General features: G+C 41.9%; 1 protein-coding gene across 1 annotated transcript in view; it reads right to left on the minus strand.

Annotated features, from left to right (window-relative positions):
• SAMTOR (S-adenosylmethionine sensor upstream of mTORC1) overlaps nucleotides 1-16,971 on the minus strand; it is a 46,977-nt gene extending 30,006 nt beyond the window's left edge. The window contains exon 1 of the mRNA XM_089692662.1: nucleotides 16,734-16,971. Within this exon, the coding sequence (XP_089548788.1) occupies nucleotides 16,734-16,971 (238 nt within the window). The remainder of the gene's footprint in view (nucleotides 1-16,733) is intronic.
• Between the last annotated feature and the right edge of the window lie 1,485 nt (nucleotides 16,972-18,456).

Here is an 18,456-nt window from a genome sequence, read left to right on the forward strand (position 1 = left end):
CATTCCTGCATGCATTTGAGCATTTTCACTTGTCACGCAAAGGAGATTGTTGACATAAGATGGAAAAAAAAAAAAAAAAGCTTTTGAATTTCTTCTTCTTCATTACTGCTATATTGGTACATAGGGGGAGCTGGAATTTAACAGAAAACAAAACAAAAAAGGTGAACAGGGTGAAGAAAGGTGAACTTACCCTGTAAAAAAGGTAAAAGAAAATGTCCCTCCTCCCTCATCCCTGTATACTTACCTGAGCTCCATCAATCCAATGCGGTGACCATCCGCCGTGTCTCCCTGCTCACAGAGACCATTGGCTCCTGCTGCTGTGAATCAAATCCTGTGAGCAGAGAGTAGGGTGGGGCTGAGGCACGCTGTGTGTCAATAGCCCGGCACGGTAGCGCACCCCCCTAGGAAGCAGCTTTCTATGGTGGCGCACCAAGAAGAGGAGGAGTATAGAACACTGGTGGGGGACCTGAGAAGAGAGGTTTGGGGCCACTCTGTCCAACACCATTGCACAGGCAAGTATAATATGTTTATTATGTTAATTAAAAAAAAAAAAAAAAAAAAAAAGCTCATCACTTTAATAAGTAACAAAGCAACTGGAGTAGCATGATAGCCAGATAACTAGCAAGGAGATTTAGCGGTTTGTTTTTTTAACTTACTTATTATGCTGGTAATAGCATGTTTTAGTACGGTTTCTACAGTATATATGTGGGGGGGGGGGGGGTAAGCTGTTAGGAGAATTTAAGAATGTTCAGCGTTTTTTTTTTTTTCTTCCTGCTGGCAAATTGCTCCCAAAAACACAACACCACACAACACATTTCACATTTTTCCTGCTCCTAGAAGCAGACTATTACCTAAAGAGAATAGCTAGTGTGTATGGAGCCTAAGGGTTCATTCAGATGGGCAATTAAACCCATCCTCGCCGCTGGCTGCTTGTGCATCCATTTCTATGGGCTGCTTAACACAGCTCTGAGGTGGATGCATACACATCTATCAGTGGCTCTCCATAGACCACGACCTGAATGAGCCCTTCAAACTACATCATTTGGTTCTCCAGAAGTAAACAAATTCAAACAAGAATGTCACATAAGAAATGGCCATCAGTTCAGTGAGAAAAGAGGAGAGTAGTAATCATGGTAATAAACATATATGTATGTAATATATGCAAAATATGTAATATATTGCAGCTTACCAAAGCCTAAACGTGATGGCCGCATTCATTTTTTTTAGGTTTCTCCCATTCCGTTTTCACCTGGTGATCTGGCTACTAAACACACGTAGAGTGCCCCAACTCTGGATGAAGTAGCACGGGGACGCCTTTGGGCAACAGCATTGTCAGTCTGGGGGTAGGGAGTGTTAGATGAACCAACAGATTTAGATACACTTAAACGAAAGCTAAAACTTAAGCTCACACTGCAGTTACAGCAACAGGTTTTTTTTGGCATAAAAGGTTTTACATGAATAAATAAAATCTGATCATTGTAAACACTCAGTCACTGGTTTTAATCCTCTAACACAACTGCAGGACAACTTGTATTGTTGAAAAACACCAGGCTTACTGGCTGGATCACCAGATGAAAAAGGAATAAATCCCTAAAGAAAGAAAAACTAATGTAGCTAACACATCTAAGAATTGGTAAGCCACAATACAATAAAGGTTTGCTTTTGGGTTTGTTATTGCTTAAAGGCCTGGTATATATAATAAGGTCTTAAGAGACAGAGTCCTCACTCCACAGAGAATTATTTTTGGAAGGTCCCACGCCACAGGAACCGCTATAACATGCATGCAGTAGTCTAGGTAGAACATGAAGGAATATTACCAAGGCTCAGCTTAGATAATGTGCAATTAAAAGGCATTGTATACTTTCAAAATGTATTGTTTGTTTTTTTTAACTAGGTATTTGTGTAGCTATATTCCATGTGCTGTTTGTATGCCTTAACTTGCAATGATAGATTCACATGTTGTGGCTGAAGTCAGTGATGCTATGGCTGATGGATTCCTCTACGTCCACGTATCTGTACAATTAGCCTGTCCTTACTCGCCAAAGTGAAAAGACAGCTTCCTGTTCAGTATCACACAGCATCCAATGCAAGCTTTGCCACCTGCTTTATGCTGCATCCCAAAATGTGGGAGTACCAGTATAATAATTAAAAAACAAACATCTTTCAGCTGCAATGGAGAGGACAATGTGTGTCTGTGAATGCTCTGCCTGCTTGTGATGCTGTCAGATGCAACTACTGTTTAGAGCTCACCTGCATTAGCACTAGTCTGAGAGACTCATGGATTGTGGGATATGTAGGTTCTTCACAAGAAAGGTAAATTACACAATACAGACTGAGGTCATGCATTAACCTGTGCAGTGCCATGCCAAATACCTTATGTCTCTATACAAACTTCGGAGACAGATGTGAAGATTTATTCTACTATAGACTGTGTGTACAGGGCAACAAAGACACCATGAAATTACACTATCAATGCACATCTTATGCAGGAGAAAAACAAGGTGCAGGTATGAAGCTTTACAATGCCTTTAAATGATTCCATCTATATTGTTCTAGGACCCTCAAAAAAGGGTAGAGTTCATATTCTGCTCTACTTAAAATAACCCATGGGTGCTACTTTGTGAAAGTAACGAATATCTGAAAAAGCAGTACTGAAAGTTTTCCTGACAATTTAATAGGCTTAGAATGTGTGTGTAAACTGTAAGGCAGGAGTAGGCAACCTTTTGAACACAATGTGCCAAAAAATGTTTTCAAAGACATTGAGAGTGCCGGTTTTATAAAAAGAAATATGGCAACTTCACACTCTTAATCACAAAAAGGAACTTTTATAAAGTAAATGCTATAAACTACTTGAATAGTAGTGAGAAATAACATTCTACACTTTCATGCCTCAGATCAGCCCCAATTCATACACCTTCACACCTCAGAATAATATTGCCCTGCAAATCTGTTCCACCACTGTACCCCCCTTCTCATCTGTCCCACCACTGTAATCCCCTTTATCATCTACCCTAACACTGTACCTCCAGCAACATCTGTCCGACCTCTGCAATCCCCCCCCCACTCTTTTGTCCCACCTCTGTAACCCCTTGCACATCTGCCCCACCACTGTGCCCCTCTGCTCTTCTGTCCCAGCACTGAACCCAGTTTTTATCTGACCTTGTAACACTTGTAGCTCAGTTTCAGGGTCTTGGCAATCTACTTATAGCCTAGGTCATCTTTATGTAGAGCAACAATTCTTTTTGTCAAATCCTCAGAGTTCTTTGCCATGAGATGCCATGCTGAACTTCCAGTGACCAGTATGAGCAAGTGAGAGCGATAACACCAAATTTAAACGCACCTGCTCCCCATTCACACCAGAGACCTTGTAACACTAACGAGTCACATGACACCGGGGAGGGAAAATGGCTAATTGGGCCCAATTTGGACATTTTCACTTAGGGGTGTACTCACTTTTGTTGTCAGAGGTTTAGACATTAATGGCTGTGTGTTGAGTTATTTTAAAGGGACAGCAAATTTACACTGTTATACAAGCTGTACACTCACTACTTTACATTGGAGTAAAGAGTCATTTCTTCAGTGTTGTCACATAAAAGATAGAATAAAATATTTACAAAAATGTGAGGGGTGTAATCACTTCTGTGAAAAAAAAAAAAAAAAGTACACACACAAAAATTTAAAGGAACACTTTTTAATCAGAGTATAGCATCAAGTCAATTAAACTCCGGGGATATTGATCTGGTCAGTTAAGTAGCAGAGGGGGTTGTTAATCAGTTTCAGCTGTTTTGGTGCTAATGAAATTAACAACAGGTGCACTAGACGGGCAACAATGAGATGACCCCCAAAACAGGAATGGTATTACAGGTGGAGGACACTGACATTTTTCCCTACTCATCTTTTGATGGTTTTTCACTAGTTTTGCATTTGGCTAAAAGGTAGTGTCACTACTGGTAGCATGAGGCGATACCTGGACCCTACAGAGGTTGCACAGGCAGTGAAACTCCTCCAGGATGGCACATCAATACGTGCCATTGCCAGAAGGTTTGCGGTGTCTCCCAGCACAGTCTCAAGAGCATGGAGGAGATTCCAGGAGACAGGCAGTTACGCTAGGAGAGCTGGACAGGGCTGTAGAAGGTTCTTATCCCATCAGTAGGACCAGTATCTGCTCCTTTGTGCAAGGAGGAACAGGACTTCATTAGGGTGGTCTGAGGGCCCGAAGTCCTCTAGTGGGCCCTGTGCTCACTGCCCGGCCCCATAGAGCTTGATTGGCATTTGCCATTGAACAGCAGAATTGGCAGATCTGCCACTGGCACCCTGTGCTTTTTATAGAAGAGAGCAGGTTCACCCTGAGCATGTGACAGACATGAAAGGGTCTGGAGAAGCTGTGGAAAACGTTATGCTGCCTGTTACATCATTCAGCATGACCGTTTTGTTGGTGGGTCAGTGATGGTCTGGGGAGGCATATCCATGGAGGGACGAACAGACCTCTACAGGCTAAACAATGACACCCTGACTACCATTAGTTATCGGGATGAAATCCTTGGACCCAAGAAGCTCAGTAATGCCCTGGTCCAGATCGGTCATCTCATTAGAAGCATGCCCTGATGTTGTCAGGCATGCATACGAGCACATGGGGGCCATACTAACTACCATTTTGAGTTGCTGCAACGAAATTTCAGCAAAAAAAAAAAAAAAAAGGACTAGCCTGCTGCATAATTTTTTTCACTTTGATTTTCGAGGGTGTCTTTGAATTCAGTCCTTTGTAGGTTGATAATTTTTCATTTCCATCAAACGATGGGGCATCCTTATATTCCTAACACATTACTCAGTCCATATCATATAGCTATCTAGCATGATATTTTTCCAAATTGAGATCTGATGCGTTCCAAAGTGTTCCTTTAATTTTTTTGAGCAGTGTAAGCATGTATTGTAAAATTATATAAAATATATATAACATTTTTTTTTTTTTTTTAGATCTATTAATTTTGAAAATGAATGTAGGAAACATTTGTCTCAATAAAAAAAAAAATCTATGTGTTTCTATATGTTAAAAACATACATGTATGAAGTAATTCCACAAACTGTCACCTGATTGTGGTTTTATCAATCACAGTGAAATCCCTTCTGTCTGAGATTAGTATCTTCTTTCTGAGCAAGTCATCTTCTTCCAGATGGTGGGTGGTGCTAGCAGGACTGTGATTGACTTTAGCAGTAACCAATCACAGTCCTAGAAACAGGGGCCACCTCCCCATCAGAACAGCACCCAATCTCTTCCCCATCACAACAGCTGTTGATTATAGCTACAGCAAAGTTAGAGAACCAATGTTTCCCATCTTGTACAATGTGTGGGGGCAAAGTGCATGGAATTCTGAGATTAGAATGCATTAGTAACACAGAAGCTGTGTCTCACTGACACTTCCCTGCACTACTCTGCTGATGGGGAGGGAGTCACGTGCCGGCAAGAGGCTTCACATGCCACTTGTGGTAGCTGTACCAGGGGTTGCCTGCCTCTGCTATAAGGTATTCTGTGTTATCTCCCCAGCCTGCTGGAGATATGAAGAAAGATGGAAGAATGTTCTTCTACACGTACTAGTTTTGTCCCAGTGTTGACAATTACTGACAGGGAATCATCATGCAGTCAATGGACATATTAAAATGCAACTTGTCTGCCTAAGGGCTATTTTATCCCCAATGCAGTTGAATGCATACAAGCCAACAGTGGATGCTGCTGCATAACACTTATTGATGGTTAGGATTTGTTGTTATAACCGTCCTATTGACTTCTCTTGGATGAGTTGGCAGGGAAAGTACTTGTACTTTTCCAAATAAAAAAAAAAATAAAAAAAAAAAAAAAAACACATTCTGTCTAGCCACAGGGGAGTTTAAGATGTGTGCATCCTCCAAACAAGAGTACACTAGGTAACCCATCACTTTCACTTCTTGGTTCTTTTGGTTGGATTTACTAAAACTGGAGCACCCAGAATCTGGTGTGCCTGTGCATGGTAGCCAACTGGTTTCCAACTTCAGCTTGTTCCATTAAGCTTTGACAGTAAAACATGCACTCTCCAAGTTTAGTGTCATTTTCTATGGTTCATGCAATATGATAGGATTGTTTACAGGTCTTTTTTACATAGTTTCAGAGAAATTCCACCATGTTACATCTTCATGATCCTAGGGCACAGGTGTGATATTGTCCACTCTGCATCCCATACATGGCTTAATAAAAGCTAAGGGTGCTTAAAATGATTACATCACTAGAGGCGATATTTACTTGTGTACTCTTCCTCTGCTTAAAACTGGCATTAAAAACACAAAGAAATCATTGTATACACTTTGTACTGCAGCAGCATTCTGCATGCAATAAGCATAATTAAATACCATCCATTTTCACGTACACTGTAGCTAATTATGTCTCCACAAACAAAACAGAAGAGATGAAGGCAACATTTATTACAGCTATAAAAACGCAGACAGCTCTGATCTTAAAAATTTCCAACCCTGAGAACAGCTATCCCAGTTTTTCTTAATCTCTCAATAGTGGCAGTGTGTAGTCCATATACAGTATGTATAAAACCCCCTGGGAGCTCAAGATTTTTAAAAGCTACATTAATATATTGCCACTTTATAGACCATGAAAATGGGGTTCTCAAACTATAGAAATAGGTGTGAGTCCAGGTCTGATTTTTGGCACACAAAAAAAAAAAAAAAAAAAAAAAGCTGGGCACATTTGTTTTCTCCTCTCCTTTGGAAATCCCCCCAAAGTGAAAAAAGAAGAAAAAAAAAAAAACCCCCCGGTGTCCCCACTGGGAGATTTCCCCACTATTCCTGTACTGGGAACAACCGAAAATTTCAGATGGTCTTTCACGTTCGTTGAGAATGGTAAACAAGACAAAGGGGGCGACTCTCTACAATGGGGTCACAAACAGGTAGATGTTCTAATCCCTCTCCCCTCTATCCAAAACTAAAAAAGGTTTGGCCTTTAATTATACTTTCAGCTTGCTGTACTCCTTGTACCGGACGTTTATGCAAGGTCATCATCAAATCTGCATCTCTTTGGTCTGAAGCTGCCATATTGGAGGATAAAAGTGAGGGGGCAGGGCAAAATGCTCTATTTTGTACCCCTTTGTAGTGACAGATAGGATCGGAGATGTCCAGGTACTCTGGGCTCAGACTGGCGAATACGCCAACAAACATCCCCCCGCTCCAAGCAGTTGGGACACCCGTTCATTGCAAGAAGGACCCTTGGGAGGCTTGGTGTGCCAGGGCTTGCGACTAAAGGAAATAAGTCTTGGTTTTGGAGTTAATGCCCAGGAAAAATAGAAGGATCTCTTTCTGTGAGTAGAGAAAAAAGCCATAAGGGCAGAAATTTTGTCTCTTTCTTGTGGAGCAGAAGTTCCTTATCCCCCCATTTACTCCCTTAATTTGTCAAGGGATTCCCAGAAAGGCGTATGCATAGAAGACATTTCTTTGGAGAATGTTCAGCAGGCCAAGCTTTTAGCCCAAAAAATCCTGCACATGTGCACAGAGCAATCCTTGAGAACTGTTGAAGGACATTCTCAAGAGCATTAACATGAAACAAGAGGGCTGTAGGCATCAGCTGTAATTGTTGTAAGTGATCAGGGTCTTCAAAGACATGCCAGCAATTGCGAGATGCAGGGCTGGACCTGCAAGAGCAAAGTAAGGCTTTTAAGAGAGCTTCCAAACGTATATCAACAGAATCCTTAAGAGGGAACATCTTGAATTGGAACTGCAAGGTGTTTATTGAGAACTGAAATGGAAAGACCCACTACAGGAACAGACCATTTCTTTTTAACCACTTCTATACTGGGCACTTTCACCCTTTTCCTGCCCAGGCTAATTTTCAGAGCTCTCACACTTTGAATGACAACTGCACAGCCAAATTAAATTGTTAATATTTTCAGACAGATAGAGCTTTCCTTTGGTGGTATTTAAATCACCACTGGGTTTAATTTTTTTGCTAAACAAATGGAAATTTGGGGGGGGGGGGGGATGAAACCCCTTTTCTCTTCATTCCAGTTATAACATTTTGCAAATAAGTAATTTTGTTCACTGATGTGAGCTGATGGGCACCGATGATCAGTGCCCTGAATATCAGTGTAAATGTCCCGTCGCAGGAGAGACGGTTATCGACTTTTCTTTCCTCAGACAGTGACAGTGCTGAGGAAAGGAAATGCCGATAACCGGCATTTGTTTACATGTGATCAGCTGTTATTGGACACAGCTAATCACATGATAAAGACCCAACATCATTGGCTCTTTATTCTGAACTGTGATGCGCTGTGTCCGAGTATGCGGTAAGAATGGGAGGACGCTTTTAGGCATTGTGCCAAATTTGTAGAGGTCGATCTGCTGAAATGACAGGAATGCTGTTACATTTGCTTGTGTTCCCGAACAGACTGTCAAACCATCAAATGACTGGTGTTATACCTGATTATATGTTCATCACCAAGGCAGCTGCAGATCAAACAGATGGCAGCTTCTTTGGGTGAAAAGGACAGGAGGGTTTAGTTCCGCTTTAACTGCTGCTCAGGGTTATGGGCTTCAACAAAATGGCAGCCTTCAGCAAGAAGAAACAGGAACAATGCTTGAGGCAATTTACAGCACACACTAATTTTGGTAGCATAAATTATTGATGTGGAATGTAGGTTCTTTGCTAAAGAACAGTCTAATTTCTTTATCAATTGTTATGGGAAAAAAAATCCGCTTTAACCAATACTATATACATTATGTGTAAGCTCACTGCCTCTAATTTAATAAGGCAAAGAGCAATATGCAGCACAAAATAACTTACAAAGCTCTTTATGAAGCCACTGAAAGTCAACTGGCTGCAAGTGGATACTGGGCTGTTCCCTCATACACATGGGAAGGATTTAAAGAACACTGAAATCACCAGTGAACAGAATCAGCTGTTTATATTTCCTAAATTTCTAGCTGAGCTTGCCTGTTTTCTCAAATGTGGCAATAATTACAACATTCTCAGTCTCTAATCTATGACCTGTCCCTGTTTAGTTAAAGCTCAGATGGAGTAAAAGGATTTATATAGAACACGCTGACGTATATTATTAGGGCCAAGTTCATAATTGTGCCTTGAAGAATGTGAGGTAAATTGCGCCTGTTCCTACAGTTCACAAAAAAGAAATGAAAATGCGGCAAGCAAAACTGTGCAAAAATGCATATGCTGTCACACCTGCATACAGGTCACATCTTAGGTTAAATGTCATGCATGGGTACAATACCCAGCTACATCACATACCCTCACTGAAAAACACACCTATGGTCTAAATTACAACTTGTTGCTGTAGCTATTATACCTAAATCTGAGTAATCAAATAAACCAAGAATACTTGATATACGGTTTTTTAAAAATGCTGATATTTTCTCATATCTAAAAGAACAGGGCCACAATTCTTTGTGCCATAAATTCAACAAGGTGTTGGAAACATTCCTCAGAGATTTTGGTCCACATTGACATGATAGCATCACGCAGTTGCTGCAGATTTGTCGGCTGCACATCCATGATGCGAATCTCCCATTCCACCACCTCCCAAAGGTGCTCTATTGGATTGAGATCTGGTGACTGTGGAGGCCACTGGAGTACAGTGAACTCATTGTCATGTTCAAGAAACAAGTTTGAGAGGATTTAAACTTTGTGACATGGTGCACTATTTGGCATGAAGTGGTGATCAGAAGATGGGTACACTGTATTCATAAAGGGATGGACATGGTCTGCAACAATACTCAGGTAAGCTGTGGCGTTTAAACAATGCTCAAATAGGTACTAAGGGGCCCAAAATGTGCCAAGAAAATATCCCCCACACCATTACATCACCACCACCCTGAACTGTTGATACAAGGCAGGATGGATCCATGCTTTCATGCTGTTTACGCCAAATTCTAACTCTACTATCTGAATGTTGCAGCTGAAATCGAGACATCCGACCAGGCTACGTTCTTCCAATCTTCTACTGTCCAATTTGGTGAGCCTGTGTGCATTGTAGGCTCAGTTTCCTTCTTCTTACTTGACAGGAGTGACACCCAGTGTGGTCCTCTGCTGCTGTAGCCCATGTGCTTCAAGGTTCGACATGTCTTGCATTCAGAGATGGTATTCTGCATACCTTGGTTGTAACGAATGGTCATTTGAATTACTGCTGTCTATCATCTCGAACCAGTCTACCTATTCTCCTCTGACATCAACAAGGCATTTTTGTCTACACAACTGCTGCTCGTTGGATATTATCTCTCTTTCAGACTATTACCTGTAAACCCTAGAGATGATTGTGTGTGAAAATCCCAGTATTTCAGCAGTTTTTTTAAAAACTTAAACCAGCCCGGCTGGCACCAACAACCATGCCACATTCAAAGTCCCCCAAAACCCCTTTCTTCCCCATTCTGCTCGGTCTGAACTTTAGCAAGTCATCTTCACCACGTTTACACGCCTAAATGCATCAAGTTGCTGCCTTGTGGCTGATTAGCAATTTGTGTTACCAAGCAATTGAACAGATGTACCCAATAAAGAGACTGGTGAGTGTATATGCCACTTGATTTATTTATTTTTAATCTTCCAAGTATTTTATCCTTGCAGCACTGTTGTGTGGTTACATGATCTCTCCCTGTTCTTTGGCATCTGCAAGGAAAGATCTTTGGGAGGGATTACTATTACTCTCCTGATGCATGCTCTCTACAGTGTGAGTGTGTCTGGTCATCCCAAGACACACACAAAAAAAAAAAAAAAAAAAAAAAAAGACACCTTTCAGAGGAGCAATTCAAATTAGATTATAAATATTAAATAACTGTTTTATAGCTCCCTATGAATCTTTATTGAACATCAAATGTGAATTAATAGGATGTTGGTATGTATGGAGTCAAGGATGACGGACACTAGCTTCCATTTTGTTCAGACGACAACTGCATTCCAGGATCTCGCTTTATAGGTATTAACAATTAAATTTTATATTTTTAAAACCTATTTATATTAAAATTAAGTATTTTTTGTGAGTTTCTTAGTGAATGTCACTAATCCGCATACTGTACAGTGGCTAAATGGTTAGCACTTCTGCCTGGCAGTACTGGGGTCGTTGGTTTGAATCCCAGCCACGGCACCTCCTGCCTGGAGTTTGCATGTTCTCCCTGTGCCTGCGTGGGTTTCCTCCAGGAGCTCCGGTTTCCTCCCACACTCCAAAGACATGCTAGGTTAATTGGCTACTGTCTAAATTGTCCCTAGTATGTATGTGTATGTATGAATGTACGTCAGGGACCTTTGATTGTACGCCCCTTGAGGGTTAGGGACAGATGTGAATGTATAATATATATATGTAAAGCACTGCATAAATTGACGGTGCTATACAAGTACCTGAAATAAAGTCAGCATACTGTATCCCACCTCCATAGTGTTTAGCAATAGGAGGACATGGAGGAAGCTGGAGTGTCATTTACCACGGTGCATACACCCACATCTATGACTACCATCATGTGGGCTGCACAGTGCAGATAAAGGATCAAAAGAGCTTAGAAAAGGGCAAAAAAAAATTGAGCATGCTCCTTAGAGGACACCAGCTGGTCTACATAATCTCAGCCTGCAGTGGGGACACAGAGAAGGTGGAAGGGAGGCTGAAGGAAGGATCAACCAGGTATATGTCACACACACAGCTATGATCACAGTTATTGTAGATTCACAAATGTGTGCTGCGAATTGAAGCTCCGTTTTCACATTGAAAAAGTAGTTGTTCAGCATTTCAAGTCAAGTTTACATCGGTGTCAGGTCAGGTTTAGATCAGTGTCAAGTCAGGATTTCATCCTGTTTACAACTGAATGACATTTGCGATTCAGAAGTATTCCCATAAATGTCAATGAATTTGCACCTGAGCCAGACCACTCTGCTCAGAAAACGGACCAGACTCTTTCAATTCATGCTGAATCCGCATTCCGGCTGCAGCAGACATATGTGAACAGGCACAATAGAAAGCAACGTTCTTTCCCATGTCATGTGAATTGGATGTGGTTCAAAACACATGCAATTTGCATATGTGTGAACCGAATCTCACCGTAGTAAGCAAGGCTTTAATGCATTATGCCTTGCCCACTACTGTGTGATTGGTCACATATATCACATGGTACCAGGGCCAGTCACGGAGGCCTTGTACCATGTGATAGCTGTGACCAATCACAGTAGTAAGCAAGGGTTCATGAATGAAACCTTTGAAGAGTGTTACAGATTGCCTATTGCAGTGATCATCACAAAAAAATAGGAACCCCCCCCCCAACATTTTTCAAAAGACTCTTTATGCCTTTCACAAGAGTATTTGTGTTCCAATCTGAGGTAATTTTAGGGGTGTTTCTACTGTCCTGATGCTCCAGGGCCTCAAAAAATGTGATATGTAGCCAGGAAAGTAGATGCATAATTTATGCTTCATGAGAGTCCAAAGGTGCTCATTGGATTTTGGGCCCTTTTAAGCATCTAGGCTGTAAAAAAGTCTCACACATGTGGAATCCTCATGCTTGGGAGGCATAGCAGAATGTGTTTTGGGTTACAGTTATTATACCTATGCTGTGAGAAATAACCTGTTAAAACAGCAACTTAGACCCTAAAAAACAAGCACATGATGTTCTGTGGATTAGCCCAGCCCCTGACCAGTGCCATGCTGACATGGGCAGCTAAAAGGATTACACACCAATGTAATCTGTGAGTAGATACAGCTTACTTACTATAATGAGAGCATGCACACTGTGGTGGCAATACTGCAGAAGTTTTTTGAGACCACAGATCATTGCCACCAATCACAAGGAAAGAGTTCCTGGCAGGATCATCAGGTAATTTCACTGAAAGGAATGCTTTAATAATTAAACTGGGGAGGTTACTGATACCTTTTAAGGAGTCAGTGTACTAAAGAAATATTTGAACAGACCTGTGAGATTTACTTTGATCTTAGTGGTAAACAAAAAACAACAAAGGCCTTAGAAAATAAATATACTTTTAAATAATTATCTTTACAGTTCGCCTTCCATATTTTTTATATCCCTTATACTGTGGACTATGCAGTGTACACATCCAAGGCATGGCCAACATGTCCTGCATTGTGGGATGCTGCAAAAAATATCATGTCTATTTTTGTGCATTAGAGTGCTATCAAAGGATTTTTTTTTTCATTAAAATAAAAAAAAAAAAACTGAAGACAGCCGGTGAAACCAGCCGTGGTGAGGATACTGCTGGACCGATGGACAGGTAAGTGACTGTACTTTATAAGTCAGCAGCTACAGTTTTTGTAGCTGCTGATTTTTTTTTTTTTTTTTTTTCAGGTGGAACTCCGCTTTCAGTTCTAGGAACTGACTTTATTACATTTTATTTAAGCAGACCCTGTCACCAACTTTAACAAATGCAGGTAAAAGCACCAGAGATGTACATGTATAACTTTGTGATACACCTCAGAGTGAAAGGCAACAGGCGGACTTTCACACAGGACATACAAGCAGATTTGCATGATTCGGTCTCTAAACTAGCATGACAGTTCGGGTGTTGATCTCAGGTGATGCCTGAACAAAGATGGTGCTGACCTCCTCGTGAGAGAAAGGAAGACTGTGACACAGGAAGGAGTACTATACAGGTACTATAAATACCTGCATACTTTTACACATGCACACACTCAGCATGCATTCAGTGTTCTTAAACCCAATAGTTTTAAAAAGTAAGAATCCTTAGATTGTGTTGAAGGTATCCTTTTCTTTGTGCAAACTTTTCATTCTTGACCTGTTCATTTTGCTAGTGAGGGACTTTCTGAAAAAAAAACTCAGTTTGCATCTATGCATGGGCAACATTGTTCCCTTTAGGATGTACACTCCTGTGGACCAGCAAATGTGTGTTCACATACAGCTCGCATGAAGACGCGCAACACGCCTGTACATTCTGCCAGGCTCCCTTCTCTGAGGGTGCAATGCTTGCCTATGCTTTAGGCAGCATGGAAAGTGCTCGTAGGGACCCACAAAGCCCAGGACGTGGCCAGTAAAAATTTTAAAATACAGTTTTTAAATGTACATGTACTACCAAAGGAAGCATATATGACCACAACTGAAAGACAGGCTGCAGTGGAAATTTTCATTGAAGGTTTTCTTGTACTTCAACCTGAACACATATTTAAAATATATGTTCATATATATATATATATATATATATATATATATATATATATATATATATATATATATATATATACACACACACACACACACACACACATACATACATACATACACATATACACACACACAGTGTATACATGTCTAAATCTAGAACATTAAGTGTAATTTCTGTCTGCTGCTTTGTTCCTTTGTTGTCTTCATGAATCACTTATTTACAAGTTTTCTTGACTCCAAGAGAAAAAAAAAAAAAAAAAAAATGATGTCAGTGGTGGGCACTCTAACACAGTCTATGATTGACAGTCTCAGCTCTGCCCCTTCCTTTCAATCTGCAGTGTGTAACTTCAGCTCCCCACCCCATATTTTCTGACATCTCAGACAGGCATTATACATTCTGGACTTTTAATGGCTGTAGAAAAGAGAAGACTGTAGATAAACAGCTACAACTTATGAAGGATTTGTTTCATATCTGTGTATCACTTGCGACCAGTTATTTCACTTGGTATATGTAAGGTTTTACAACCACTCTAACATTAGGTTTGTGTCGGTTATGCTTTTGGTTTGTGTCAATTATACTTCTGTTAAGAAAATTCAGTGAGTTCTGACTGCACATAAAACACAATGGTGTGCTGAACCATTGCAACCAGTGCACCTGCAAAACATTTAAAGCTCATATCTGGGTTAGCGGCTAATTTTTGTCTAGGGTAAAAGGAGATTTACTTACCTAATCCTCCCAGCACAAGAGCTGTCTGGCACTCCAGAGCTCCTGCAGCCTTGAATTGTGGACTGTTCCTGATGTGATCAAGCCCAGGACAGGCTTCATAGACCAGGAACAGTCCACTGCTGGACCATGGGGGAGCACGGTTTTCTGGTGGAACAAATGGTTGGGAGAGTACACGCTTACTACTCACCCCTAGACAAAACGAGCAGTGCTGACACAGCCCCTCTGCATGGGAAAACATTTTTTTTTTTACCCATAGATGGGCTTTAAAGTGGAATTTCTTCGAATTGAAAAACTTGTATGTAGAAAGGATTTTTATTACAGATGCAACAAAGGCTTCTCAATTTTCTCCATGCTTCTGAGCTCATTCACAAAAGGCGCAGAGGACCGTACACCATGCAGAAGCTGTTTATACATTCAAAGCAGCTTTTGTTAGTTATTAAAGACACAGCGGCTGTACAGACTCACCCACACATCCGAGTCGACAGGTGTGGACGAGCTGTACACCCATCCCTATGTACCTGTTTAATGTAGTTGTGGGGGTGAATCTGTACAACCGCAGCATCTCCATTGACGAACACAGACTGCCTGAACACACAAACAACTTTTGCATGCTGCATGGATTTCTGCACCTGTGTGAATACAAGTTTTGGAACTACAAGTCATAGTTCCAAAACAGCTTGAAGTGCCTGCTTTACAACATACACTGAGCTACTGTGCATGGGAGGTACGGCACGATGGCAGAAAATCTGGAACCCAGAAGATGTATACACTCTACTTTACTCGAGAGGAGGGGACTATTGGAGGGTTGAGTTCTGATTTAAATCTCACCACACATTACAATCTGAAGGTCCTCGTGGTCGTATTGTAGAGTAAGAAGGTCCTTCTACTATACATGAGGACCTCGCACTATACAGTAAGGAGTCCTCGTATTGTAGAATAGGAAGGTCCTTCTACTATACAGTGAGGACCTCCTCGCTGTAAAGTAAAAGGACCTTCTCACTCTACAATACGAGGACCTCCTCGCTGTAATGTAAAAGGACCTTCTCACTCTACAATACGAGGACCTCCTCGCTGTATAGTAGAAAGACCTCCTCACTCTACAATACGAGGACCTTCTCACTGTATAGTAGAAAGGAGCTCCTCACGCTACAATATGAGGACCTCCTCACTGTATTAGTAGAAGGACCTCCTCACTCTAGAATAAGAGGACCTCCTCACTGTATAGTAGAAGGACCTTCTTACTCTAGAATATGAGGACCTCCTCGTATTTTAGAATGAGGAGGTCCTCATACTATAGAGTAAGAAGATCCTTCTACTATATACTGAGGAGGCCCTCATATTCTAGAGCGAGGAGGCCCTCGTATTGTAGAGTAAGAAGGTCCTTCTACTATACAGTGAGGAGGTCCTCGTATTCTAGAGTGAGGAGGCCCTCGTATTGTAGAGTAAGAAGGTCCTTCTACTATACAGTGAGGAGGTCCTCGTATTCTAGAGCAAGGAGGCCCTCGTATTGTAGAGCAAGAAGGTCCTTCTGTTATACAGTGAGGAGGCTCTTGTATTGTAGAGTGCGGAGACCCTCGTACTATACAGTTATGAGGTCTTCATATTACAATGGTGGTAAAACCAAACGATATTGTACAGAGAGATTGTATGGTGATGTGTAAAGTCCTGACATTGCCCAGATTGATACAATTACTTGCAGACCCCCCCTCAGCTCCCACACAGTTACTACAGACAGAAGATCACCTAGGAGCCCCCAGAAGAAGAGTGACACAGAGCGGTGAGCACAGTCCCCCCAGACTAGGACCTGTACTCTGAGGATGTGCTGTGCCAGGCTGTATGCTATGAAGGCCCCCACACATACCTTCCAGATACTTCCTCCGCAGACTCCGGTGTACACTCTTCACCACCCCGGACAGCTTCTCCTGCTCCCCCGTTATGTCCCTGGCAGGGGGCACCGACATGGGCGCCGTGCTCTCCTCTTCTCTGTCCCCTCCACAGCTCACACTCCTGCACGGCTCCATTGCTCTTCCCCGGCTACAAACAACAGACATCCACACCCCCTTCACTTCTACTGCCCAGGCCAGCAACAGGCGCGTCATCAGGAAATCGGCTCCTCATTGGAGAAAGAGCGAGAGTGGGCACCCCTGGCATCCCTGCGCCTGTGCTCCAGTGGCACATGGCCCCGCCTCTTTCCCCTCCCCCTATATCTGAAGGTACAGCTCTGAGATTTACTCAAAGTTCTATTAAACTGTCAGTTTTTTTTTTTATTTTCAGCAACTGATTTCATTACTTCTTTAGTATTCAGCTTCTATATCTTTTCACACAATTTGTGTGCATGCAAGTGCACACAGTGTTTTCCAAACGCGCAGGAATACACAAAAAGTATGGTTGGTGTGACTTTTAACCACTTACCTACCGGGCACTGTCACCCCCTTCCTGCCCAGGCCAATTTTCAGCTTTTAGCGCTGTCACACTTTGAATGACAACTGCGCTGTCATGCAACACTGTACCCATATGAAATTTTTATCATTTGTTTTAGACAGCTTTCTTTTGGTGGTATTTAATCACCTCTGGGTTTTTTATTATTTGCTAAACAAACTAAAAAAGACTGAAAATTTTGAAAGAAAACATTTTTTTCTTAGTTTCTGTTATAAAATGTAAATAAATAACTTTTCTCTTTAACTGATGTACGCTAATGAGGCTGCAGTGATGGGCACTGATGACGAGGCACTGATAGGTGGAACTGATGGGCATTTGCAGGCATCACCTGTGGGCATTGACAGACATCACCGATGGGCACTTAATGGTAGCACTCATATATGGCACTGTTAGGCAGCACTGATGGGCACTGATAGATGGCACTGACGGGCACTGATAGGTGGCCCTGACTGGCACTGATAGGTGACACTGACTGGCATTGATAGGCGGCACTGACTGGCACTGATAGGCGGCATTGAAAGGCAGCTCTGATGGTCACTGATATGTGGCATTGATGTGCACTGGTAGGCACTGATATGTGGCATTGATGTGCACTGATCAGCACTGGTATGTGGCATTGATGGGCACTTACAGGCGGCATTGATGGGCACTGACAGGTGGTACTGATGGGGCTACACTGATCATCAGGGCACTGATGATGAATGTAGATGTCCCCTCTGAGGAATACCAATTACCGGCTCTCCTCTCCTCAGAAGCTGTCAGCGTGAGGAAAGGAATGCTGATAACCAAAATTTCCTATTTACATGTGACTGGACACAGCTGATCACATGACAGAGCTAACATCATAGGCTGTTTACAGTGATCGGTGATCTGTGGTGTCCCAGGGTCACAGCGCACCACCGAACGATGCGCATTGCGCCCCCAAGGTCACGCATGTGCAGTTATATGATGTCCTCCCAGAACGAGAGAACCGCCAATTGTTTCCTTATGGGCAGGCGGGAAGCGGTTAAACTCCCACCATACCGAACCAAATCAATTGTTTTGGTGACCATGAATGCATCTGCGTTTGTAAGATACGTGTGGTGCCATTAAGAATTAATACAGTGTAGCACCTGTGTGTGTGTCTGCAGCACGCAGCAAGTGTT

Source organism: Staurois parvus, unplaced genomic scaffold, assembly GCF_062004578.1.
Source record: "Staurois parvus isolate SC_StPar_1 unplaced genomic scaffold, SC_StPar_1.0 ptg000599l, whole genome shotgun sequence".
NCBI classification, from domain to species: Eukaryota; Metazoa; Chordata; class Amphibia; order Anura; family Ranidae; genus Staurois; species Staurois parvus.